The sequence below is a fragment of the Oryza glaberrima genome, chromosome 3 (genome assembly GCF_000147395.1).
Source record: "Oryza glaberrima chromosome 3, OglaRS2, whole genome shotgun sequence".
Taxonomy (NCBI): Eukaryota; Viridiplantae; Streptophyta; class Magnoliopsida; order Poales; family Poaceae; genus Oryza; species Oryza glaberrima.
In genome coordinates, this window is record NC_068328.1 from 30510672 (window position 1) to 30537512 (window position 26841).

The 26841-nt window shown below is 43.2% G+C and overlaps 2 protein-coding genes across 2 annotated transcripts; both read right to left on the reverse strand.

Moving 5' to 3' along the window:
* Positions 1-9411: 9411 nt before the first annotated feature.
* On the reverse strand, positions 9412-11396 carry LOC127768411 (uncharacterized). Its single transcript, XM_052293993.1, has 2 exons — positions 9856-11396; positions 9412-9660 (listed from the first exon to the last, which is right to left on the reverse strand). Exon 1 carries the CDS (start codon positions 11319-11321, stop codon positions 9897-9899), a length of 1425 nt encoding a protein of 474 aa, XP_052149953.1. The 5' UTR covers positions 11322-11396; the 3' UTR covers positions 9412-9660; positions 9856-9896.
* An 11440-nt stretch (positions 11397-22836) lies between these two features.
* LOC127768507 (uncharacterized) lies at positions 22837-24951 on the reverse strand. Its single transcript, XM_052294100.1, has 2 exons — positions 23413-24951; positions 22837-23079 (listed from the first exon to the last, which is right to left on the reverse strand). The coding sequence occupies exons 1-2, from the start codon at positions 24869-24871 to the stop codon at positions 22982-22984; spliced, it is 1557 nt and encodes a 518-aa protein (XP_052150060.1). The 5' UTR covers positions 24872-24951; the 3' UTR covers positions 22837-22981.
* Positions 24952-26841: the final 1890 nt, after the last annotated feature.

The following is a 26841-nucleotide window of genomic DNA, read 5'->3' on the forward strand; positions in this document are numbered from 1 at the left end:
GCCTCGCCTCGGCTCGTCTCTCACCCTAGCTAGGTCACGTAGTAGTAGTACGTTACGTTTCCATCGCCCCAGGTATAGCAAAAATTAATACCGCCGCGAGCGCTCGCACAATCGCAATTCGCAAAGCTTGTAACAGCGACGTTAAGAGCAAGATTAATAGTATAGCCAATTACTAGCTCCAATTCATCTATAATCAATCTAATAGCTCATTCATACAATAGCTATATACTACACTATTAATACCTGGTCCCGCATGTCATACACACACTGCGTCTTGGAGTCTGTGCTACAGCTGGCCACAAATATGTAGCATGCTGCGCTTCTCTCTCTTAATTTATCCTCTTAAAATATGTTTGCAGATGGTTTATAGCTGCTATTATACATGCTCTCAGCGAGGGAAGCGACCCGGGGGGGGGGGGGCGGCGAGCCCGAGGTGTATCACACGGAGCGGCCCGGGCAGCAGCGCGCACAGAGGCGGAATCGCGACGTGTCGAGCGGCCGCTGGTGCCGCGCGCTGGCTTTTATGCCCACACGCTAAGCGGAGACTAGCTAAGCTAAGCTAGCCAGCGGCGCTGTAGCGAGCAAAGCCCAGCTCTCGTTGACGCAACAGGTAAGGTGGCTGTACGTAGGAGAGTACGAGATGGCTGCCTCTCTTCCCCCCGCCGGTCCAGCCGCTTCCCCCTCCTCGACGCTGCCGCCGTGTTTCCTACGTACCCGACGCGTACGCACGCCGGGGCGCCGGGCGACACGGCGAGGCCGGTAGCTGGGGGAGCGATACGCTAGCTAGGCAGCCATGGCCGGACGCGTGCGTGTCGCCGGCTGGCAGGGGGGGCGTTCTTCCGGCCGGTCACAGTGCACGTCGCGTCCACCGGGAGGGGAGGGGGCATGTCGAGCCATCAGGTCGGCGGCGTCGCCTCACGTGACCACGTCCTTGCATTGGCTGGGGGATGGCAAAGGACAGAGAGGAGGAGGAGAGGAGGGGGGATCGATGAGCGCATGAGCTCATCTGCACAGTGAGCGGAACAACTACTACGCCCAGCACAGTAGCTGTAGCCTAGCACTGTCACTCCTACAGTGTGGCTGCCGCGCTGGGCCCACCACGTAACCCTCGGTCTCGCTGATCGGGGGTGTACTGTAGCTGCAATCAAAGTAGTTGCCACAACTTGAAGAGCGTACAGTACTTGCTAAAACCTAAAATTAAACCGGTTAGTTTTAATTTGGCAAAATTGCTATAGGATATTTAAAGATTGTTGTTTTTGTTGTTCGTGGATATCATCAAAATGCGGATTGTCCGAGAATACTATAAAAATATGGTAATTTGCTGAAGAACATAAACATCGATTATTTTATTGTTTTCATCCTATTTGATAGAAAAATATTTTAGGAGGCCCCTATCCCACATATGTGCATGAAGGAGTATCTCTCAGTTCAAACTAGATCGTATCTCCGCCTCTCAATCTTTGTGCTCTCTCACTCAAACCCCTATTAGCAGGCAACGAGGCGATGACATGGGTGGCGAGGAAGAAGAGGAGGGCAAAATAAACATTTCATATGCCTCATCTCTTCTCAAATAAGTGGATTTTACATTTTAAAGGCTGTGATGTTCTCCAGCAAATTATCATGTTTTTTAGTGCCCTAAGACAAAAGCTACATTTTTAACGGTGTCCACCAACAAAGACCATATTTTTTAGATGTTTTGTAGATTTTTTTTTCCTTTTACTTTACATTTCTCATATTGAAGTTGAGGTTAAGTAGAAATTTCATAGGTGTTCATTTTGAAAGTTGATAAAACCCCATATCGTCACCGCCCAACTCTTTCTTTTAAACGCAATAATTTCATTGGATATTCTAGTTTGATAGGAATGGGGGAAATTCCAAAATTCTAAAGGACAAGCTATTTGACCCACATGAATTTGTGTGTGTGAGAAAGAGAGAGAGTGTGTGATATTCCAAAGCCTTGAGTATGTTGGGCCCTATTTAGATTCCAACTTTTTTCTTCTAACTTCCAACTTTTCCGTCACATCGTTCTAATTTCTTCAAACTTCCAATTTTGATGTAGAACTAAACACAACTTGGTACTTTTGTACAGACATATGTTCACGCCATGACAATAGGTTAAAGCTCGAGGACTATTTCTCTTTGAAATTTTAAATTTCCTTTCCAACGCTAGCTAGCTACAACTTCTAGATATAGGCTCTAATTTGAAAATGCCCTAATTCTTGATGTGTATTGAGTACATATAATATGGAGTTAATTAATTTGCTATATTAATTTGCACAAACAATGGTTACATATATTCAGCATGGTCACACTGTGATATATGCTGCTCCATCTTGTTCGGTATACTCATTTACACACACACACACACACACGTGAGCTCCCTTTTAAGTTTTAACACATGATTGGCGGATATAGCACGGGATAAAATTACAATGAGTGCATGGTGAAATGCATAGGAAATCAAACAGAACATACGAATGCACATGCAAAGATAAATTTTACGGTTATTAAGGAAATACCTACTGGCAAAATACTAGGTAACAAGTTTTATACTGGAAAATATGATACGACAAGGATGGTAAAATTACCGCTCGCAAAATATAGGTAGAAAAAAAAACCTTGAACTAGCTGGTGCAGTAGGTGTCCCCATGCATTAATGTACTCCCTTGATAGTTGATAAAGAAGTACTCCAAGCACTCAAATGTAGCCTGTTGTGATGTCTGAGAAAGTAAGAATATATATAGAGAGGTAGTAGTACGTGAGAAAGACATGGCCGGCCCATGTCCGTTTCAATTGCTATGTTTTGATTTGTTCTTGGATTCTCTTTATTTTGTGTACCACTCCCATGCATGTCCTCTAAGATGCACTAAAAGTTGCGAAGAAGCAATCCCAACCATATCTTCTCATCAGTGTCATTTATTAAACTGTACTTATCAAGTACAATGTTAGGTAATTATGAATAAACCTGCATGGTCCTAAACTAATTCCATCTCATATGCATGTGATATGTTCAGAGCTTTAGATAATCGATAATGTCACTAGCTAAGCGTGTTACACCAGTCCACTGATCCACTCATGCTGATATATAAGTTCAATCACCCAACTGTGTGTTACACAGTGGACAAGACAAGTGACCACCGAGAGCTAGTGAGGATATATTCAGGCTCACATATGGCAAAAGTGTAAAGTGGGAGGCAATGTCGGCACCACATAAAGGCCAGCCATATATGCATATATGAACTCGTGACAGAAAGTAGGACAAGATCGATGGAAAAGGGAGGAGGCGAGACCAGGTTGGGTATATAGCAAAGCGGAACAAGGCCATATCTATGCACACACACACGCATGTGACACGCCCCTAGGTACAGGCTGTGTTGTTACAGTCTAGGCAGAGTCGAGTACCACGTTACATGCAGGAAAAAGGAGCAAAAAAAAAAAGAAAAGAAGAAAAGGCCGGGTCGTAGTAGAGATGTAGCCCCCTGTTGCTAGCTGGCCCGGCCGCGGCGGCACGATCGCCATGTAGGGAGCGGCATGTCGGGCCTCTCGCGGAGTCGCGGTTTGGCGCGTCGGGTGCGTGGCGATCCGCTGTCCAGGCCGCGCGCGGAGCGGGGTCACGCCCTCACGCGGCCTCCGCTGTTACGACGGGCGAAATTTCTCTACGCGAGCAGTGCGCGTGCGCGGCCGTGCGCCGCAGGCGGCCGGGTGGGTGGGGAGCCGTGTGCAGCGGGCGCGGGTGGGGGCGTGGCCGCGTGGGCGTCCGTGCTGGGAGCTTGCGTCGCGCTGCGCTGCGCTGCGCGGTCTGCGGGTTCCGTGGAGCCGTACCGTGCGCACGGCCGCACGGCGCGTCGCGGGGCTCGAAACGTGGCGCCGGTGGCAGGAGCGCGCATCGGAATCGGCGAGTTGCCTCCCAGCTCCGTGCAGCTGCGGTGCTGGCACTCACCAAGTGGACGCCGGCCACATCGCGTGCGTCGTCACCCCTCCAGGATCTGAAGTGGCAGAGGCATTGAGGAGTACAGTAGGAGTACTTCAGCTGGGCATGTATTCCCTCTCTCCGTAAAAAAAACATCTTAGTACGACGTGACACATTATAATACTCTCTTTGTCTAATTTTAATTGTAGTCATGGTTTTTCGCGTCCAACTTTAACCGTTCGTTTTGTTTCAAAATTTTTTTAAAAAAATTAAAAACATAAGTCACGAGTAAAGTATTATTTATGTCTTATCATCTCATAACAACAAAAATACTAATTATAAAAAATTTTCAAATAAGATGGATGATCAAAGTTGGACGTTAAAACTTATGGTTGCACTTAAAATGGGAGTACAATGAATCTAAACATAAAGCATGTCCAAAATTATTGTAGAATGTGATACATCATAATACTGAAAGAAATTTGAAAATATACTTTATTTTTTCATATTTTGCATTTATATACCTGGCTGCGATTAATTTACAAAAATATACCAAATCCGCTGAACGGATGCGCGGGAGCGGAACCCGAGCCGGTCGCGCGGAACCGAGATGCGCGATCGAGCCGGTCCCGCACAACTGGCCTGCGGGACCGAGTCGGTACCGCGGCGCCGATGCGCGGGAGCGATGGAGCCCATGGTAGGACGAGTGAACGTGGCGGTGCCGCAGAATATCGGCGCGGGACCGACGCTGTCGCGCGGTTCCAACGCGCGGAACCGATCAGGTCGCGTGTTCTTTGAGATGTGTTCTTCCCCTAATTTTTCCAACTCATCCGCGCGCACGCTTTTCAAACTCCTAAACGGTGTATTTTTTATAAAAAGTTTCTATACGAAAGTTGTTTAAAAAAATCATATTAATCCATTTTTGAAAAAAAATAACTAATACTTAATTAATTATATGTTAATAGCCTGCTCCGTTTTCCGTGCAGAGGAGATCGGATCCAATTCGGGAAACCGAGATGGGGGCGGCATGTGGGAGCGCCGGTCCCGCACATCTGGCATGCGGGAGCGTTGCCGCGCTCACCACGCCCGCGGGACCGGCGTGGTACCGCATCCCCGGCCTGCAGGACCGGCTGCTCGTCCTCGCTCCCGCGCAACCGTTCCGCGGATTGGGTATATTCTTGCAAATTAGTCACAGCCAGGTATATAAATGCAATATATGAAAAAATAAAGTATATTTTCAAATTTCTTTCTCATAATACTAGGTTATATTTTTTTGACACAGAGGAAGTAGGGGGCTAGGGGCTAACCTGCCTAGTGCATTCTCTGTCTAAAAAAAGATAAACCCTAACTATAAACCTAAACGCGTGTATGTCTAGATTTACAAGTTAGAATTGAATATTTTTTTGAATATTTTTTTAACTGAGGGAGTATGAGTCATTCTTGCCACATTTTTTCTTTAGTCTCATTGGCACGGGTCAACATAGGAAAAATCTTGCCACAAAATATATCTATGAACTAAACAAGCATCTTAAACTTGTCTAACTAAGGCTGAGTTCGGCACTTAACTTTCTAACACACTCCTCTCGTTTTCCTCGCGCACGTGTTTTTTTTTAAAAAAAAAGTTCTTTACGAAAGTTGCTTTAAAATCGCATTGATCCTTAAAGGCTAATACTCCGCTTCGTTTTCTGTGCGGGAGGTGGAGTCTTGGTGTGCCAACCTTAAGCAAGTTGTGAGTGCCAACCAAACAATGCTGTAAACTAAGAAGTATCATAATCTAAAAAATGCTAAGTTTTCTATCTTGTAGTTCATTTTTTGATTCTATAGCTACTGTTAGTAAAATCTAGATAAAAATATTAACTGTTTGAGAGAATTGAAGATTCTGGAGAAGTTGCAGTTACTATCAGCTCTCCAAACAAGATCGTTAATTGACCGTTAGTAGATTTAGCGCTCCTTTTTGGGAACATTTACGGGCTGTTTGGTTGAGTGCCAACATTTGCCAAAGTTGTGGCATCCAAGTTTGACCAATTAAACCTAGTGTTTGGTTCATGCCACAAGTGAGTTATGCCACAATTTTTTAGCAAGTTGGCCCACTTGTCATTGAGTGATTTTTTTGCCATAACTTGCCACAATTGTGGCCAATAAATTCTTAGCCATACAATATGTGGCATGCCACACTTTGCCAAATATTTTGTTGTAAACTATAGAAGTCATCCAAACAGCCCCTTAGACGCTAGATTTGTTGCGTTCAGGAAATTACAATGTTGTAAAAATGCATTTTTCGAGAGCTCGAACGTTACTAGTAGTATAACAATTAAGGCTAACAACATACTACAGTATTAAAAAGCTCGGCGAACCACCTGTTTTAGTTTCCAGCGTTCATAACATTGTCGGAATAAATCTCCAGTCAATACACAATCAGTAAAAACACACATTCGCGCGCGCACACAAGAACTATATATCTAATCGATCTTTGTTCAAGATGATGGAAATCCAATCATCTCAAGCGAGCTAATCATATGCATGAGCCGTATTGAGTATGACACACCATCCGTGGAGAAGAACTGGGAATTGATATTATCCCATCTCCACACAAGGCATGTCACTAGATTATTGTGCGATCAACAAGCAAAACGTTGGTTCACCGGCAAACCTGAGCTGAGGCACGATTCGTTCCAGCACGACCCAGGACGGCAGAGGTCGAGGCGCCGCCATAGCTGATCAGGACTCGGTCGACGGTCCTGATTTCCGCCTTCTTCGAGGGAAGTCGATTGGAATTACTAGGTGTGTTGGGCTGGACATTTGGGCGTACATATGGGCCAGCAAATGGGTGGCTCCGTGGCTGGGCTTCTGTTTCGTCGCGTCGGTCGTTGGGCCGTAACATTTTCGGATGGTTTTGTGCAACGCGGGGATCGGATATTCGGAGGCCATGCGGCGCCAGCAAATGCGACGATTGCTACGTCGTCGTCGACGGCGGCGGCGTGCGTGCGTGCGTGCTTCCCTGCGGGACGTCGTAGTGCGTGGCGCTACCTACGACTGCACGATCCCTCCCTAGTCCTGGGCTCTAAAACGTGGCACGGTGGCTGGCAGGAGCGCGCGTCAGAATTGCCTCCAGCTCGACAAAGCGATCCGGAGAGGCGTGGGTACTGACTACTGAGTAGGAGAGTGATTTTTGTGAACTAGTGATCCGACTCCCACAGCAGGGCTGCTGTTTTCCTTTTCTTTTCCATTTTTTCGCGAGGAAGGGTTGATGTTAGATCAGGCGCAGATTAACAGATTTAGCTAGTTCTCCCAATAGGACATGTTTAGTTTTTTTTTTCTTTTTCCCCAATAGGACATGTTTAGTTTTTTTTTTCTTTTTCTTTTATGGATTCTAGTATATGCCGAGGTTAAAATGCAATTAGTTTCATATATATGTTTGGATGATAGTATATACTTAGTTCACAATGCCATGCCTAATTATGTGTCAGGCTAATTATGTGTTATAGAGACCATGAGACTTGACTCGAGGATCAACTTGGAAATCCTGAACGTTGATAGAAAACTGGAGGGGCACAGCACAACGCTTGTTTAGCACAATCCGACGAAAGATGATCAACACGTAGGTGAAAAAGGTAAGATGATCTGGGCCTCTGGGGCTATCCCTGGCGCCAAATCGAATCGATGTCCTCGTCTCCACAGGATGTAGAAACTATAACTTCTCAAGTATTCTCACAGTGAAAGAGGGAGCATTCATATTCATTCAAGACTCAATTACAGAGCAAGACAATCAAAGCTAAGCAATAAACTTTAACAGTTCGTCCACGACAGAAATGCAATTCATCAAACTATTGCTGCCTCTTCAACAGATTAGCAGCACCTTCCTAAACAACCAAATTATAGCCCATGTAGTCCATGAATTGCTGTTTTGCAGATTATTTACTACAGAGTGCTGACAGCTGAATGAATCCATTCCAAATTATAGCCCATGTATTCCATGACTTGCTGCTTTGCATATTATTTACTACAGAGTACCGACAGCTGAATGAATCCATTCCATTGGCCACTGAATGAATAACTAGATTAACCACTGATATTTTCGACAAAGTCTGACATTTTCAAGTGGAAATATGGTACTAATGTTATGGTAACAAAATACTCCATCTGTTTCACAATGTAAGTCATTCTAGCATTTCCCACATTCATATTGATGCAATATGAATGTGAGATGTTGATGCAATATGAATGTGGGAAATGCTAGAATGACCTACATTGTGAAACGAAGAAAGTAGTATAAGTCCCCCAACAAACAATCTGATCAAGTATATCCATGACTAGTGTGCTAGAAAATACATGTTGCGTTGCCTAGCATTATTAACACCACCATCACTGGTGCAATAACTTAACATAAATAAACCCCTTCTTCCAACAAACTTACCAAGCAGCGGCTGAAGTGTAACCATATTTCACACAAATCTTTGTTGTTTGAAGAAAATATGGTTACACTTCAGCCTAAACCCTAAACCCTAACCCTAAACCCTAAACCCTAGAAACCAAACCTTTGCCACTTGATAGAACATTTCCAGTATCAGCATCCACAAATTATACGCTTATACTTTGTGAAACTAGATGTTTCTGTGAGGTTCCAAAAACAAGAGGTCGATTTGACGGAGCTAAATTAAAGAGTAATATATCTGTGGCTTAGCTAAGATTATATAGCCTTGATCCAAACAATAAGAAAAATATCTATACACAAGGATTGATAACGAGCTTAAAACCTGATCAGCTCCACAGATAGAATATATTGCATTGTAATCTTAAGATATAAGAACCACACAGATACTGATAAACCTAAGCTACTCTATGTAAGTTCATTGACTATCTAGAACTAATCATGTGTGATATTGCAGGTCCTAAGAGAGTAAGAGAGATGCCTCTTTAAACCGTTCGTGTTTGCTCGCACATATTTTATACATATATATATCATGTAAGTAAACTAGTGCTCCTGCCTCTAAATGTAATTAAGTGGCTTCAACAGCTATTCTGCAGGTATTGGTGTAAGAAAATTCCAGCATTGCAATACATGTCCGAACAAAGGAAAATGATTAATTAACCATTAGACAATACACCTCCTGCTCAGCTGCTTGATGCAGCAGGTGTCTGTGCACGGCTACTTCGCTTGCTGCTTGGCGAAGCAACTAGCTGCGGCAGCATAGCATCCAAGCACCAATCTATCATGAATGCACCCACAGCACACAGAAACACTGTCGAATCAATCATACAAACATCCACAGATATTATGCACTATCCAATGGATCTATCTATGTTCAAGAATCAAGATGGTTGATAATGCAATTATACAAATCAACCAAAATCATGAGGCAGATACGAGTATCACACCATCTGCAGAGGAAGCACATCAAACTGAAAACACTATAAGATTGAGCATGAGCCTTCTCGAAGGGAGGCATGTGAGTTCTAGCGAAAGCGTTAAAATGAAATAACCAAATAAACTCATGCTCCTTCAGTGCATCAAGATTAAGCAATCAATGAGCAAGCACATACTGGTAACGATAAACAATAGTAGTACTAAAGAGACATGCAGGCTGTAGCAAAACAAACCCAGCTTGTGAACATAAAACATGTCATTCAGAATCTGATCTCCTAATCAGCAGCCTGGCGAAATAAAAATAAAAAAAGTCTAGCTGGCTCCCACACCACACGAATTACTTCTCTGATCTCTACTTCTGCATGCTCTTCCACTCGCTCCATTGCTGGCCAACAAAAGAAGCAGACAACTCAGATGAATAGTACACTGCTAATGCCATAACATGCTTGCTACAGTTGTAAACAAGACAATTGAGTAATTGTAGCACTAAAAAGAAGATGACAAAGCAGCAATTTCAGCATGTATGAATTGCAAAAGTTCAAACAAATTAAGCTTGTGTGTATGAGACAAAACGGATTACCTGAGCACACAACCCTAGGAATTCACTTGGGCAAATTAGCATCAGTAGTCCTCATTCAACTTCCTCTTGCCTTTGCCACAACCAGGAACCTGAACATGACGGTCAAGGTATCTGAAGAACTCAGAGCCAAACAAACGCTGCGGAACAATCATATCTGGGGGAAAGGAAAGAGGGCTGGACTCGAGCCTCATGCTTCTCATGTCGAAGCGGCACATGTGGTGCACCGCAGGTTCCCCACATTCGCTGATTGGCCCCAACAGTAAACTGGACAGCGTGAAGTAGAGGACATTGTCTTCATCTTCCTCCTTCCTCAGGAAAGGGTAGACTGGCTGAGTCTCCGGCAATCCATTCTTCTTGAAGTCCTCCAGCTCCCACAGACTTCCCAGGCTGAGCTCCACATCCTTAGTCCATCCCCAAGAGGCCGTGTCCAGCGTCCACACTGTCATGGTCTTTTCATCCACCGGCATAGAATCTTCGAAGGAGATGGAGACGAACTTGATCGAGCTCCCAGAGGTGCAACCCATGGTCCGGTATATCTCCGCCGGCGCAGTATCCGGCATGTCCAGGGCGTCACACTCGCACCCATGGGGCAGCTCGATGAAGCTGAAGTTGACGTGGTAGCTGTCGAAGAGGTCGCTGCAGCGGCAGCACAGGACGCCCTTCGTGAGGTCAGCCCAGAAAGCATGGCTTGTGGACGTGAACTTGACGTGGTGGCGGAACTCCGATGGCGTCTTCCCCTCCGGGAAGACGGGCTCCTTCAAGTGCCACGGCTCAATGGAGGGACCCGGGGTGTCACGCAGCAGCAGAGGCGGTTTCTCCGACGATGGCGGCGGCGGCCACAGGCAGAGCACATCACGGTGGTAGTAGTTGCATCCTTGTTCTTCTTTCTGGTACTCCAAATTCCGCGCGAAGAGTACAAGGGTGTACTCGTCGCCGTAGCGCACAGGGAGAGGGTCGCACGGGTAATAGGCCTGGCAATAGGGATGAGCAGATACATGGGGTATCATGGAAAGCGACCGGAGAGTGGCATCGTAGATAAGGTAGTAATTGTCACGAGCGAAGGAGTAAGACACGGTGAGGATGATGAGGTTCTTGTCCGCGATCTCGACGTAGCCGGTGACACACGAGGCGTGCACGATCCCGTGAAGATCCATCTTCAGGCAGCCAGTTTGTTCCGTGAGCTCCTCCTCTATGATGGAGCGGATGACCCCGTCGTTTGCAGTGATGGCCAACTCTGATTGATCCAGGCCCGCGTCGCCGTCGGCGAGGCGCACATATAGCTTCAGACACTCCGCCATCAATTGGCCATACTTCTTCCCGGCTCCGTAGTTCTTGTTCGTAAAATCGACGACCTTCCACCCTTTTGCTGTTGGACCGATGCAAAATCTGTAGTCCGACACGTTTGGATCCAGCAGGACCCAGGAAGGCCATGGCGATGACGGAGGCGGAGACCGAGACGCCGCCATCGCCGAGGATTGCGGTAGAGGAAGGAGGGGGGAGGGGAAGGAAGGGGAAGGAGGCGGAGATTAGATGTGTGCACGGTGAGATTTGATGGGGGAATACTTGAGAGAAACTCCCTCTCTTAATAAAATTGGTCGATCCGGAAAAAAAAAAGGAACTAGCTATATTTATAGTGCCATATTTTTTACTAAAATATAGTCGGCATGTATTTACATTGTAAGTCTCTAAATTATATATATAATTTTAGTGTATTTACAATGTAAGTCTTAAAATTACATATGTAGGTCTTAAAATTACATATGTCAATCCCAAAATTATATATGTAAGTGGTGTGCAAGTGGGGTGTAACTACCGTGTAAATTTATATAAATATATAATTTACAACAACAACCAAAGTTTAAAAAACATAACAGTATGCATCTATGGCAGAGTGTCAGAACCAATCACCGACATGAAAAAAAAAAGTAAAGCCTGTGTGCTGATGCCCTGTGAGCACGAATCTTCATACCAATACTAAGGCTCAAAATTCGACTGCGTTTATGGGAAAAATCTGTCGCCATAATTATAGCCAATCTGAAAAAAAAACTTGAGAGAGATGGTGCGATTTTGCACGGTGATACGATCATACGAGTAGTAGAAAGAAAAGAGGGCTGAGTCGTTAGATTTGGGTTGTCGCGGATGTCCGATTAGCGGACGGTGGATGTGTGCTGTAAATAAAGAAACACATAAACAAAAGCGGAAAATCTATTTCAAGAGCGCTCTCGGTTTAGCTCTATAGCACGAAGCATCTCACAGCCGTCTGATCGTGCACGTCGTCATGGCGTCCATCCACGTGGATGTCTTTTTCCTCTTCAAATAAAGTTCTCTCAAATTATTTATCCGATCTACAATCCAATTACACCATCGTGTTCGTTACAATTAAATCTTCACAATAAGATCTTACATGATTATATTACGATGAAAAAATATTTATATTTGTAAATTACTTTTATTATATATAAAAAAAGTTACTTTTAGATTTGACTAAATTATTTCTTAGACATATAAATGTAAATTCAATAAAGTCTAAAAGTAATTTGCATATATTATAAAAGTAACTTAAAACAAAACGGAAGTAACTTTGTCACGACATTAAAAGTAAATTCTGTCAGGATTATGGATACCACATACCTAATAGTAGTCGACTACATCTCGGCAGGACCCACCACATACCATGTCTTATACGGAAACAACCTTCGGATATAGGAGGAGTTACGCATAAGGAAGGATGACTAGAGTTCTACACGGAAACGACAAGGACTACTCGGATTGTATCCATATTGGTTTCCCTAGTTCTACTTGGATAAGGGAACACCTATGGGTATAAATACAAGGCCTCTTAGGAGGAGAGGGGAAACAGACAATCGACACACCCACCACAATCTACAGAACAACAGAAGCCACAACATACAAGCCAACATAGGCCAAGACAAGACGTCGGCGGATATCGACTTCAGGGATAAGCACGGTTAGTCCCCTATGGTGTCTCTGGATACTGTCAGGAGAGACGAAAGCGCTATCTCTGATCTCGCCGGGCACGGATTCGAGGAGGAAGACTACCCTCTTGTCGACTACGAGTCAGAACTTCAGACCGCCATGTCGACAACAGTTAGATAGGCTACCCCACATATTGTACTGGTGTGATTATGGTGAATAAAGAGCAACACCGGCTCCGGCCAACAGGATGTAGGGTTATTACCTGACAATTCAGGGGCCCGAACCTGTATAAAAATCCTCGTCCCCATCTCTTTTACCTCAGTCTCGCATATATCCTAGCACCAACGATCCCCCATACTATGCAAATAACAGAATCGCGACATCAAACGTCAACAAATTCGTTGTAAGGATAAAAAATATGACTTTATCTAGAAATTAAATTTAATCAACACAAATCAACACACGTAAGTTTAACAAATTTTGTAAGTAACTTCAATGTTAATTGGAAGTAACTTTTGCATGGTTCAGAAGTAACTCTTTATAAATATGTTTAATCACCGATTGCTTTTTTCCTTTCATTTTTGTTTTTCATGTAGAATGAGAAAAGAAGATAAAACCTTTAATGGATTGCAGATAACATTGATGGAATAACTAATGAGAATTAACCATGTATAAGAAGTAATAGTTACTTCCTGATAACATTGAAGTTAATTTTCTAACATGTAATAAATTACTTTTAAATTAATAAAATGTTTGAATATTGTTGTGACCTTAGGGCACAAACAGAGTTGGGGGTAAACGGGAAAGTGTAAATTCCCGTTTACCCTGAGAGTGAGCCCAAAAGTAGATGTCAGGATGTATATAAGATACTTTTTTCTCTATTTCATTGTGTCCTTGCTACAGGACTCTGGTCGGCCTTTTATAGTGTTCGACCATGACCACAAATATTTACATCTTTGCCATCATGGGCTTACATGAAGTTACCGTATTACCCCTAGTGATCCATATGCCCTAGGGGTATAATAGTACTTTGCTGGTGGTCCCTAGGTGACATCTGGTGCCAGCTGGTTAGAGTAGTTGAAGTGGTCCCCATAGTTATTTTTCTCGAATGAGTCAATTGCTCGATAAGACTTTTCCATTATCTTGGCGCCTTGTCACTCCATAGGAACCTGCTCGGATACAACTATTAAGAAAAATAATGTCAGGTGGATGATGTTGGCTCGAATACATCTGTCTACTTGACATTAACTCGAATGTACTTTTCCTCATAATGCTGTTTCCTTTGGGTAACAACATGTCCTAAAAGAACTTTTCTATAAAGAGGAGAACTTCATTCGAGTTTTTATATTTTAGGGGAAACTCTCTGAGTATTTTATCTTTAAGTAGGCTTTTTGGGCGAAATGTGTTTTTGGCCAAACTTGGGGGGCAAAGTTTACCCCTTGCTACAACAAATATATTCAATATGAATCTCGTTTTGTCACATATTTTGGTGTGGAGTACAATGATGTAAATAGATCTTAAAAATAATACGTAATTTAAAATATATAATTTATTAAAGAGATTAAAAAAAGATACATACTATTGCATTTTTTAAGTTAAAAGGAGACACTAGATGGAGTACAAACCAGCTACCACTAGCTGTGTACAAACCAGCTACCACTAGCTGTGTAGTCACGTCCACAATGAAAAAAGGCATGCATTAAAGTTACTTTCTTTTTTATAAGTTACTTCTATAAATTACTATTAGGCTTTATTGAATTTACTATTATATGTCTAAAAAGTAATTTATAATTTTTCATCAAAATATAATCATGTGAGATCTTGTTATAAAGATTTAATTATTACGGACACAACAGTGTAATAGGATGAATAGTTTAAGAGAAAATTTTATTTAAAGTATATATGGATAGAGTCTCTCGTAATAAATAGAGTGGTAGTTTGGTTAGTCAAACCAGCTCCAAACAAAAGCCTCCCTTAATCTGCTACGGAATACACGGTAAACCGAGTAGTCCCGCCGATACACAAAGTGCAAAACCGCTATATTCGGTTCGCAGCCTTATTTTGACAAATTGACCCTTTACGAAAACTTATTTTAAGATTGGTCCATGCTAAAAACTAATTGAAAAATGAGCCGTCGGCTCAGCGCCATTGAGATTGGCACTGATATATAACGTTTTAGCGCCGGTAACGTTGGCGCTAAGATCCTAGATGCGCTGGTAGCAAATTCGAACGTGGCAGAGGGTCAGCGGCAGAACCACGTACCGGATAAGAAGGAAGCAACAATATGTAATATGTGATGCAAGTGTAGCCTAGTGGTGAGAGATGTGCTGGCATGCAAGACTTCTCGGGTTCGATCCCCTGCAATGCAAATTTTTTTCTTTATTTTTTTTCCTTGGTCTGTTCTCTTTCTGCTTTCGTGAACTAGCAAACAGCTGAGAGAATAATCAATGTCACATTTATTTTGTTTTAAAAAGCCAACCGAGTGAATAGAAAAGAAGGTAAAAAATCATTTATTTTTTTAAAAGCATTTATTTATTTATTTATTCTTGGTATATGTTCTCTTTCTGCCTTCTTGAGAGAATAAAAAAGATGAGAGAATTTAAAAAGCCAACTGAGAGAATAAAAATAATAGATAAAAAATCATTTGTTTTTTAAAAGCAAACAACAGAGGAAAAAAATAAAGAAAATGGGTTCTACATGGTGACGGCGGGAATCGAACACAAGACCATGCACACACCAGGCAAGCAACCAAACCATTGCACCACTATCACACTTCCAACTATGATGCAAAAGGAATATTCTTAATGTAGTACGTGGGGTCAGCGCCAAAAGATTTAGCGCTGACCCTCTGCCACGTGGAATTTGCTGACAGCTTAGCTAGGATTTTAGCGCCAACGTTGCAGGCGCTAAGACGTTATATATCAGCGCCAATCTCAATGGCGCTGAGCCGACAGCTTATTTTTGCAATTAGTTTTTAGTATGGACCAATCTTAAAATAAGTTTTCTTAAAGGGTCAATTTGTCAAAATTACAGATATTCGCAATCAGAGACGCGCAAGATCAGGTATGTTTCCTTTTCCCGGCCCGCTGTGGATTCCGATCTCTTTCCCTTTCGGGCTATCCATAAATTGGCATGGGGGCTTGACCCGTTCGGGGAGCATCGACAACGTTTTGGGCTTCGGCCTGTTTCTTTTTTGAATAAGTTCATATGATATTCCTTAACTTGTCGACGAATCCGATTTGCGTCATTCAACCGAAAAACCAGATACAACGTCAACTGTCAAAACCGGTGCAATATAAGTATTGTCAGGGTTACGGGTCAGGCATACCCTCTACCCCACGATATACGTCACATATCGACAAGGCATATCCACGTGTACACGGATAAATCCTTTAGCACATAAGGAAACTCTTCGTAAAGACAACAGACAAGGAGAGACCTTCTCGGACAAGAATTGGGTTGCCTACGTATCGTACCAGGTCTGGTATATTCGAGTCCTACTCGGATAGTGCCCAACCTACGGTATAAAAGGGACCCCCCGGGGAGGGCATAGATGATCGAATCTCAGAGCCAACACAACCTACATAGCCTACGAAGTCGGAGTCTGCAAGGGGCCAAGTCAACGAGAGCTAGTCGAATCGTCTCGACTACAATCTCGCCGAATCCCTCGAGTTCCGTCTTTTCCTGTGTAATCCGTGTTTTCCACCATATAATCCCATATCAACTGGATTAGGGCTATTACCTATCAAGGGGCCTGAACCATTCTTGTCTTTTGATTGCTCGATGTCGTACTACGTAGATCCTTATACCAGCGTACCCTAATACCCTCTATATCCGGTCTACGGGTATCCCCCGTCGACAAGTATCATGGTGGTTTAAACAGTGGTGTTAGCTGAAGTGGCGTCTACGTGGCTAATTTGAAGGGAATGAAGGAGGAGCCAGCCTGGCGCGGTGCGCTCGTAAGGAAGGAGATCGGCTTAGGGGAGGAGCAGAAAAACTAATTTTCTCAAGGACCCACTTTTCATTATGCGGGCATTGAGATGTTTTGTGTAAAATTCCTTAAAATATCGTAGGACCTATGAGAGTTTAGTTTGTTACTGCCTCTGTTTTTTAATAAATGGTACCGTTGGCTTTTTAATACGTTTGACCATTCATTTTATCCAAAAAATTTACGCAATTATAATTTGTCTGGTCGTGAGTTGTTTTATCACTCATAGTACTTTAAGCATGATTTATATTCTAAACATTTGCATAAAAATTTTGAATAGACGAATGATCAAACATGTGCTTAAAGGTGAATGACGTCATCTATTAAAAGCAAAGGGAGTACCATTTTCATTTCTATCCGATCATGGTATATTTGGCATTAACAATATTTGGTTGTAGTTTATGCATTTAGTTCGAAAACTTATTAAACTTTGATCGTGTTTTTAATATTGCAAGTTTTCAAAATTACTAAATTAATTTTGATAGGGTAGAATTTGCATTATTATGTTTGGTTTATTACCCTGTTACATTTACCATTGCTAAATTTTGTTACGGTTCAAAGTGGCCACGAGCTAACACTACTATAGAAAGTGTTATTGGTGCCGATCGGGAAACCCCATTGAGGTCTGTTTTCCTAACAGGCACCATTAAAACAGCACAGATGACTCGAGTAATTGGTGTCGGTTTCACAACTAGCATCTTTAAGGCGCACGCGAGGCAAAAAAAACACACACACACACACACAAATCGGCTCGATGCATTGGCTTGAATGAAACCAATGCATCGAGTTGCTCCCCATTGCCCCAAATCAAAGTCAAATCCCCGAATCAAAATTAAATTGCCACCAAGATCGATTGACATCAGAGAATAAATATACCCAACAACAAAAAATAAATCCACAAATCCGACGCCACCTTGGTGCCACCACTAACGAATCCGGTGCAAGAGGCTGGGGAGAGGTCAGCCGCTGGCTATCGAGCTTCTCCGCGCCGCATGCTCCACCTTCTGCTTCCTCGCCACCGCCCGTCGGTTCATGTCACGTCCAGAAATTTAATCCAAATTTTCAGACTATTTTGTGTATTAAATCTCTATCTATGAATCAGCCAGGGTACACAAAACGATAAATTAATATACAGATCTAAACGTAAATAAAGCGTAAATACTTACAAAAGAGGCACTTCGTCCTCACACCGAAAAGAAAGCAGCAGCAACGGAAAAATAGCGATCCTAACGGGGCTTCAGCTCCACTCCACATGCAAAATTTAACTGGGGTCTGAGCCTTGGTCCTCTAACTTCGTCTTCGACTCAGAAGCACTGCACTTCTGAAAAGGGAAAAAATAGCAAGACTGAGTACAACCACCGTACTCAGCAAGCCACACCACCGATGCATTCGTGCAACGGGAGACAAAGGGAGGTTTGTGGCTATTTGTATAAAGGCAGTTGCAAAGCATTTGTAGTTTTAAAAACAGTAAAATAGTTGGTTAATTAAGACAATATTTAATCTCCACTGGTCAACGCTACACCACGTTAAACAGGCCCAACCATCCCACCTGAACTAACCAGCCAATTTATTAAGGGTGAGACTAATCTCGGTGAATTTAGTCGATCGCCCATAACCGCGGGCACGGCTATTCGAATAGTTTCACCTTGGCCAGAGGTGCGTAACTATATCCACAAGACACAATCCACTGGCATGTTACATTGCCCGGCCGGACACGTCACCATGTCGAGTGATTGTGACAAGACCCTTCGCATAACCCTCCCCTAACCATCCACACTATGCTGAGGTTTCACCTCCACCCCCTACACCGGGAGTGGACAACGGACACCCTGGCCGACCCAACTCCATCACGCCCACCCTCGCTACCAGTGCCTAGGAAAGAGTCGAGCTATACTACAAGTCAAGCAGTTATCTATTCCCACTTATGGTAAACGTTGTAAGTCTTTCAGGTTTCTCGTGAACCGGTTCTTAATTGCTATGGGTGCGACTAACAAAACAATGCACCCACAGCCCACCATTAAGTCGCATTTTAATTGGATAGTTACGACCAATGAAACATGGTCGGATGCCTCGAGCACGCAGCTTGTCGCTTTACTCCTACTTCTATATTCCAATATAAGCTAGTTACCACGTAGATTTAGATGTGTTCAGCAAACAGACATTTCAACTTCCTATAACTTAAAAACTACATATTTTGTACCCACAAATATCTTTGTGAGAAAGCATGCGTGTTATACTGTAGGTCCATGCTTTCAGGAATTTCACATCATTTTTAGGCCTTTCTGAGGATATTATGTGTGATTTGCAGGTCCAGAGATGCCTCCTGACAAATTCATGTATGCTCAAACTAACGTTTCTGCATGTAGGCTGTAGCGGTTTCAGCAGCTATTTCTGCAGGTTCAATGTGAAGAAAAATTCTAGCGTTCAAAATATAGTCCTAACAAAAAGAAAAATTGTAGCATTCTGCAGCGTGTGAAAGAAAGAGAGATTGTTTCGTTTTCCGAGCGCACACTTTCCGAACTACTAAATGGTGTTTTTTTTGCAAAAAGTTTCTACAGGAAAATTGCTTTAAAAAATCATATTAATTTATTTTTAAAGTTTAAAATAATTAATATTCAATCCTATAGTTGATCCCCACTAAGGACTATTAATGCTATTTTTCTGCAATTTGGTGCCTCCACGTCATCTCAGTTATTTTGGATCGTTGGATGTCATTTGTGAGGCAAGATATCAGCGCTTGTAGCCTCCAACGCTGGCAGCTGGCTTACGGGAACTGTTTATGGCCACCACGTAGGCTGCCTGTTCACTTCCCCCATCAACTCCACGCTCCTGCATGCCGCATTAGTCCGGAAAGGCTAAGGGGCGATCGATCGCTACCAGCTATCGCCAGCGATCGCCCCTAAAACCCCCTCCCTTAACTTTTCTTTTTCAGCACCGTATTACTTTCCTATTTCCTATTTTAGTAATTTTATTCATCTAAAGTTTGTACACCTTAAATTTACACATATAAAGTTTAGAGACCTAAATTTTATAAGTCAAATGTTTATATATCCGATTCAAATTTGAATTTGAATTCACCTCAAATTTACACATATAAAGTTTAGAGACCTAAAGTTTATAAGTCAAAAGTTTATATATCCGATTCAAATTTGAATTTGAATTCAAATATTTTTTATAGATAGTATTTATATACATCTAAAGTTTATACATCTAAAGTCTATAGACCCCAAGTTTATAAGTCAAAAGTTTATATACTCGTTTCAAATTTGAATTTGAATTATATCCAATTCAAATTTGAATTTGAATTCAAATATTTTCTTTATATAGTATTTCTATACATCTAAAGTTTATACACCTAAAGTTTATATATCCAAAGTTTATAAGTCAAAATTTTACATACCCGATTTAAATTTGAATTTGAATTTGTTTTTTTCTTTCAAACTAATTTTTTGATTTTGTTATCAAAACCAATCTAAACACACACGTGCACAGGAAGAAGAAACTAACTACACCAATCTAAACAAATTAAGCCGTTGCACATGAGAATGTAAACTGATCGTGCACGGTGATCCTACGCGATCACCCGTGAATTAGGCGGCCCCGCATTAGTCGGACACTCGGGCCTCTGGTTCGGCTTTTTCCACTTCCCCCGTCGGCGTGGAGGTTCCTCAAAACTACTACTCTCTTCATTTCTTTTATTTTATTGTATGACGCCGTTGACTTTTTAACCAACGTTTGACCACTCATTTTATTCAAAAATTTTATGCAAATATAAAAATACTTATATCATGCTTAAAGAACATTTGATGATAAATCAAATCACAATAACATAAATTATAAATATATAAATTTTTTAAATAAGACGAAAGGTCAAACGTTTGTATAAAAGTCAACGGCGTCATATATTAAAATACCGAGGGAGTATCTTTTAGCCTCCCACAGTCCCACCGCCATTGAAGACCTCCAACTTCATGCCATCAAGGCTTTAATCCTCTACTACACATGTAACTGATGCATGTTAGGTTTAAATAGCCTTCACTATATTGGGGCTTATTCCGCTCCATATAAATAGATGTTATGTGGGGAATCGGCTATCAGCGGAAGCGCGCGCAGAAGCAGCGTGAGTCGGACGCAGCGCCGGGATCAGCGTGAGGCCGGCGTGCGTGGATAAAGATAAGCTTGCACTTAATTAGGATTTGGCTGTTAGAGCAAGTTTAATAGTATAGCCAACTACCAGCTCCAATTTATTTATAGCCAATCTAGTAGCTCATTCATACAATAGTTACATACTACACTATTAATACCTGGTCCCACCTGTCATACACATACTGCGTCTTGAAGTCCGTGCTACAGCTGGCTACAAATCTGTAGCCCGCTACTTTTCTCTCTTCTTATTTATCTACTTAAAATATGTTTGCAGCTGGCTTATAGCCTGCTATTGTACCTGCTCTTACTAGGATTTGGTTGTTATCCTTTAGGGCCCCTTTGAATCGCAGGGTAGAAAAAACGGAGGAATAGAAAAAACACAGGATTCTGATAGGAATTGAAGTGTAAAACAGAGGATTGCAAAACACAGGAAAAACACAGGAATGATCGTTTGATTGGAGCGCAGGAAAAACGTAGGAATCGGATGAGAAAGATAGACTCAAAGGAAATTTTCCAAGAGGTTGGAGCTCTTGCTAAATTTCCTCTAAAATCCACATGCAATGTGCCATTCCATAGGAATTTCATAGGATTTGGAAAGCTTTAATCCTTTGAATCAAAGGGCCAAACAGAAAAATTTCCTATAAATTTTTAAACCTACGAAATTTCTATATAAATCCTTTGATTCAAAGTGGCCCTTAGTTTTGGAGAGTTCGTTACAATTGTAAGCCTCTAAGATGAATAAAGCAAGCAATCTTCAGTGTCATTATCGATCTGTTACACAACTCCGGCACGGGGCAGCGAGGTTAACAACCTCGCCTTCCCGTCGACCCCCCTTGTGGTCTCGTTTGATTCTAGATGTTCACAGTCCTTCCCCTTGCTGTTTAACTGTTTGCCACCAATACCCCAACATTATTTGATTGGCACTTTGATATTTTCCTTTTAGCTTAGGCAAAGGTCTTTCCACTAATTTTAATTTCATCTCTTGGTTTTGGCAGGTGTGATATTCACATCTTCTGTAGAATAAGTGGATGGGATTTGTTGATCCAGCATCTACGAATTACCGCTAGCTGGTTGTGCAAGTTTTGTTGTATCCCTGTCTTTTTAATCAGGTAATCATCTCATGTTGGTATAATATACTACCAATTATTGAGCTTTGTTCCTGCAGATTTAATTAGGTATTACTTTAATACAAAAATATTTATCAATATGGTCTTACATGCCCGACATCAGATCGAAAGCTCTGAAGAATTAAACCTACATCCTACAACGTCAGCTCCAATGTTCATCTTGAAATCAAACTGACTAGATTTTTCCCTCAGGGCCGTGAGTACTTTCAGTTTTTTTTTTCTATAGAGTTGCAGTGAACACACTCAAGGAGCACTACTCCGTGGAAAGTACTGTCAATCATTTAACAGCTATGATCTGAAGACTTTCTTTAATTTGTACTTTTTGTTCTCTCCACTGCTTGAGCCTTGAGAGGTAATTATTGTTTTAGCAGGCAAATGCAAAAAAATCCCCCTACTAGTTAATAATACACTAATGGCTCACCTCGTTTTATGTATCTTCTGTTTCGCGTATCTTCTCAATCATCTCTCGGCTGCTTGGGCAAGCAGCAGCCTATATGCCCTTCGTAAATATCCACAGAACACTGCCAATTCATCATACATGCTCCCACAGAAGTGCTATATAATGGATCAAGATGGTTGGGAATTCAATTGCATCAAATTGACCGAAATTATGACGCAGATAAGAGTATAACACTACACCATCCACAGAGAAGCACTAGGAATTGATATATGTATCAGCAAGCATCAAGCACGTCAAACTGAAAGCACTATAGAATGAGCATGAGCCATCCCCAAAGAAGGTATGCGAGTTTTTGCAAAAGCAGTTCACCCAAGATAAATTCATATTACTTCAGTGCATACATAAGGTTGTGAGATCGACAAGCAAAAACATACTGGTACCAATAAACAGAAGTATTAAAGAACCCAGCTTGTGAACATCGAATGATGGAATTCAGAGTCCGATCTCCCTAATCAGCATTTGATCTCCCTAATTTGCCTGGCAAAACAAATCTAGCTGGCTCCCGGACCACACCATTTGCTTCCGTGATATCTCTCTCTGCATGCTTTCATCAACTTCCTCCAATGCTGGGCAAGAAAACAGTAGACAAGTCAGATGGATGACAATGCTATTGCCATAGCATATTTGCTACAGTAGCAAACAAGACAATGGGTAATAGTAGTAATTCACAACATCAGCATGTATAAAATATAAGAAAACAGTACACAAGTCAGGTGAATGACAATGCTAGTGCCATAACATGTTTGGTACAGTTGCAAACAAGCCAATGAGTAATAAGTGTAGTAATTCACAACATCAGCATGTATAAAATGTGCAATCAAATTAAGATGTTACCAATTTCAGCATGTATGAACTGGAAATTCAAAAGCAGCTGTGTGTATAATCACAAAACTGATTACCTGACTCCATCTCGACCCAGGATTGCACTTTGCCCGCATCCATCTTCCTATTGTCAGGAACAAGGCGCTGACTATCAAGGTGTCTGAAGAATTCACAGCCCAACAAACCAGAAGGAACAATCTTATCTGGGCGCCAGGAAAGAGGGTTGGACACAAGCTTCTTGCTTGTCATGTTGAATCGGCAGACGTGGTGCACCGCAGGGTCCTCCCACCGCATGATTGGCCTGGACAGTATGAAGTAAAGGTCTCCACCATCGCCTTCCTCCATGCTCAGCAGGGGGTACACTGGCTCGGTCTCCGGTAATCCATCCTTCTTGAAGTCATCCAGTTCCCACAGAGTTCCGAAGCGCAGCTCCTCGCCCTTGGTCCACTGCAAGGTACCCATGTCCAGTGTCCACTCCGTCACCGTCTTGTCGTCCTCCGGCACAGAATCATCGAAGGAGATGGAGACAAACTTGATCAAGTCCCCAGTGCTGCAGCCCATGGTTCGGAACATCTCCGCTGGCCCAGTATCGGAGTCATCAAGGGCGTCAGACTTGCACCCAGGGGGCAACTCAATGAAGTCAAAATGGACGAAGAAGCTGTCCAAGAGGTCCTTGATGCGGCAGCACAGGACGCCCTTGGTGAGATCAGCCCAGAAAGCATGGCTACTGGATGTGAACTTGACGTGGTGGCAGAAGGACGCTGGCGTCTCCTTCGAGAAGCGCGGTTTCCTGGTGTGCCACGGTTCACCGGAGGGATTCGGGTACATCTTCTCTCGCGGCGGCGGAGGCGGTGGTGGCGGTGGCGGCGACGTTGAAGGTGACGACGACTTTGGAGGCGTCCACAGGTAGAGCAAGTCAATGCAGGTGGATCGTCCTTCTCTCTTGTAGGGATAGTTCTTGGCAAAGAGGACTAGGGCGTACTCATCACCGTACCGCACAGGGAGAGGGTTCGACGGTAAGTAGATATCGCAGCACCAATTCGGGATGGGGATCATGGACATGGATGCGTGAATGGCATCATAGAGGAGGTAGTGCTTGCTAGATGTGAAGACGAAGGACAGGGAGAGGACCATGAGGTTCTTGTCTGCGACCTCGACGCGGGCAGTGACACCTGAGATCTCGTCGATCTTGTCGAACTCGATGGCGCGAATCGCCAGATCCGGCACCATGAGGCCGGGGGGTGAAGATTCGGCGGCCTTGGAAGCTTTCTTCTTCTTGAGTTCTTCCGCCACGATGTTGCGGATGATATTCTTGTCGGCGCAGATGGCCAACCGAGAGAGAGCCGGGTGCTCCTCGGCGAGGCGCACATAGAGCTTCACGCTCTCCGCCAACAAGGGGCCGTACCTCCCGCACCCTTGGTACCTCTTCTTCTTCAAGTCGATAGACGCCCACCCTTGTTCTGTTGGACCGATGGAGAACACGTAGTCGGGCACACCTGGATCCAGCAGGACGCACCGAGACGCCGGCGACGCCATCCCTAGGGTTTCGGTGGAAGGGGAGGGGAGGAGAAAAAGGGGACCGGTAAGATTTTGATGGGAGAAGAAGAAGATTTTGATTCGGAAGCGGTGGAGCCGAGGCAAACCCGATCCGACTATAGTACGAGCAAAGAGGAACGAGCGTTGAATCGTTAGATTTGAGGTGTCGCGGATCGTGAGATTGGTGGACGGTTGGATGTGTTGCCTAAACAAACACATAAGGCGACATCCCCCTGAACTTGGTGCACGGTAGACCGCGTAGCCTATCTGGGAACGCGCGCCATCTATTTTTTTTCTTTTCTTTTTTAATATAAAAAAGTGCCCGTAACATTTTAACGGGAAGAAAATTGAGGAAAAGTCGAAATATTTACATTCTGGAATTAATGGAAATACAAATTTTATCATCTTTATATAACGCTACATATAAAATCATAATTGCACATATATACGATGTTGAAGAAAAAAAGGCACATAAAAATTAAGGTGAATTCTAGGCTGACCTGGCTTGGCTATATGATAGGTCTAACATCACCGTACTATCTGTCGAATTGCAAACACCAGCACGAACGATTAGAGCTGCATGTAATGTTGCATCGTAGTTGCATATCCTCTCTAAGAACTGATGACATCATTGAATATTGGGAACATGTTTTCATCAAGTCATTTTTATTGAGGCCCCGTTTGGTAGTGCTCCAAACTCCAACTCCTAACACTAAACTTCAACTTCAGTGAGAGTTAGCTCCTATTAGAGTTGTGCCATGGTTATGGATACAACACCTAATAGTAGTTGACTAAACTCGGCAGGACCCACCATATACAATGTCTTATACAGAAACAAACCTCGTATATAGAAGGAGTTCCGGATAAGGAAGGATAAATAAAGTTCTATATGGAAACAATAAGGACTACTCGGATTGTATACATATTTATCTCCCTAGTATTATTTGGACAAGGGGGCATCTATGGGTATAAATACAAGCCCCCCTAAGAGGAGAGGGGATACGTCACAAAGCCACAAGCCAACACACGTCCCCCCTAAGACGACGGTTAGATATATTATCACAATTATTGTACTTTGTGGTTTCTATATCAATCCCATATAAACAGGATGTAGGGCTATTACCTGTCAGATAAGGGGCCTAAACATGTATAAAAATCATTGCCTCTGTCTCTTTTACCTCAATCTCGTATATACCCTGGAACCGACGATCCCCATACCATACAAATACCGTAGTCGCGGTACCACCCGTTGACAAGTTGGAAACTCGTTAAAAGTGTTCGGCTAACTTTCAGCTCTAGATCCGAAAAAAATTGAAAAAATAAAGAAACCAAGCCACCTTGGCCCCAGCTGCGCATCGTCTCCACCGCGCCGCGCATGCTGCCCGTTGCCATCCCGCCGCGCCGGCCGTCTTTGTCCCGGCCGCGCACCGCCCGTCGTTGTCTGTCGTCGCCCGTCGCCGCCCCGACCGCGCGCCGCCGGTCGTCGTCCCGCCGCGCCACCCATTGACGTCCCGTCCCGCCGCGCCGGTCATCGTCGTCCCGTCCCGCCGCGGCCACCCTTCGTCGTCCCGTCCCGCCGACACTGAATCGGGATTAGGAGGAAGATGTGGAGGAGAGAGAACAGGAGGAAAGGAAGATGGGGGTATTTGAGTGGCATTTTCACGTAAATACACTAAAAAGTTACTACCTCCGTCCTAAAATATAGTAATTTGTAGCTCTGAATCTGGACACGTGTTTTGGGGTAGTAGGTCTTTTGGGGTGGAGTGGAGCTATGGAGCAGCAAAAACCCAGCTCCACCCCGTAGTTCATTTTCTAGGAGTAGCTTTGCCAACTCCACTCAAAAAATGGAGGATCTGGACCGTTTGGCACAGCTCCGGCTTCAGGTAGGTTAAAGTTGGGAGCTAGAACTGTGCCAAACGAAGCCTGAATTGATCTTATTGAACTCTATTTTGATGAGCGGTGACAACAGA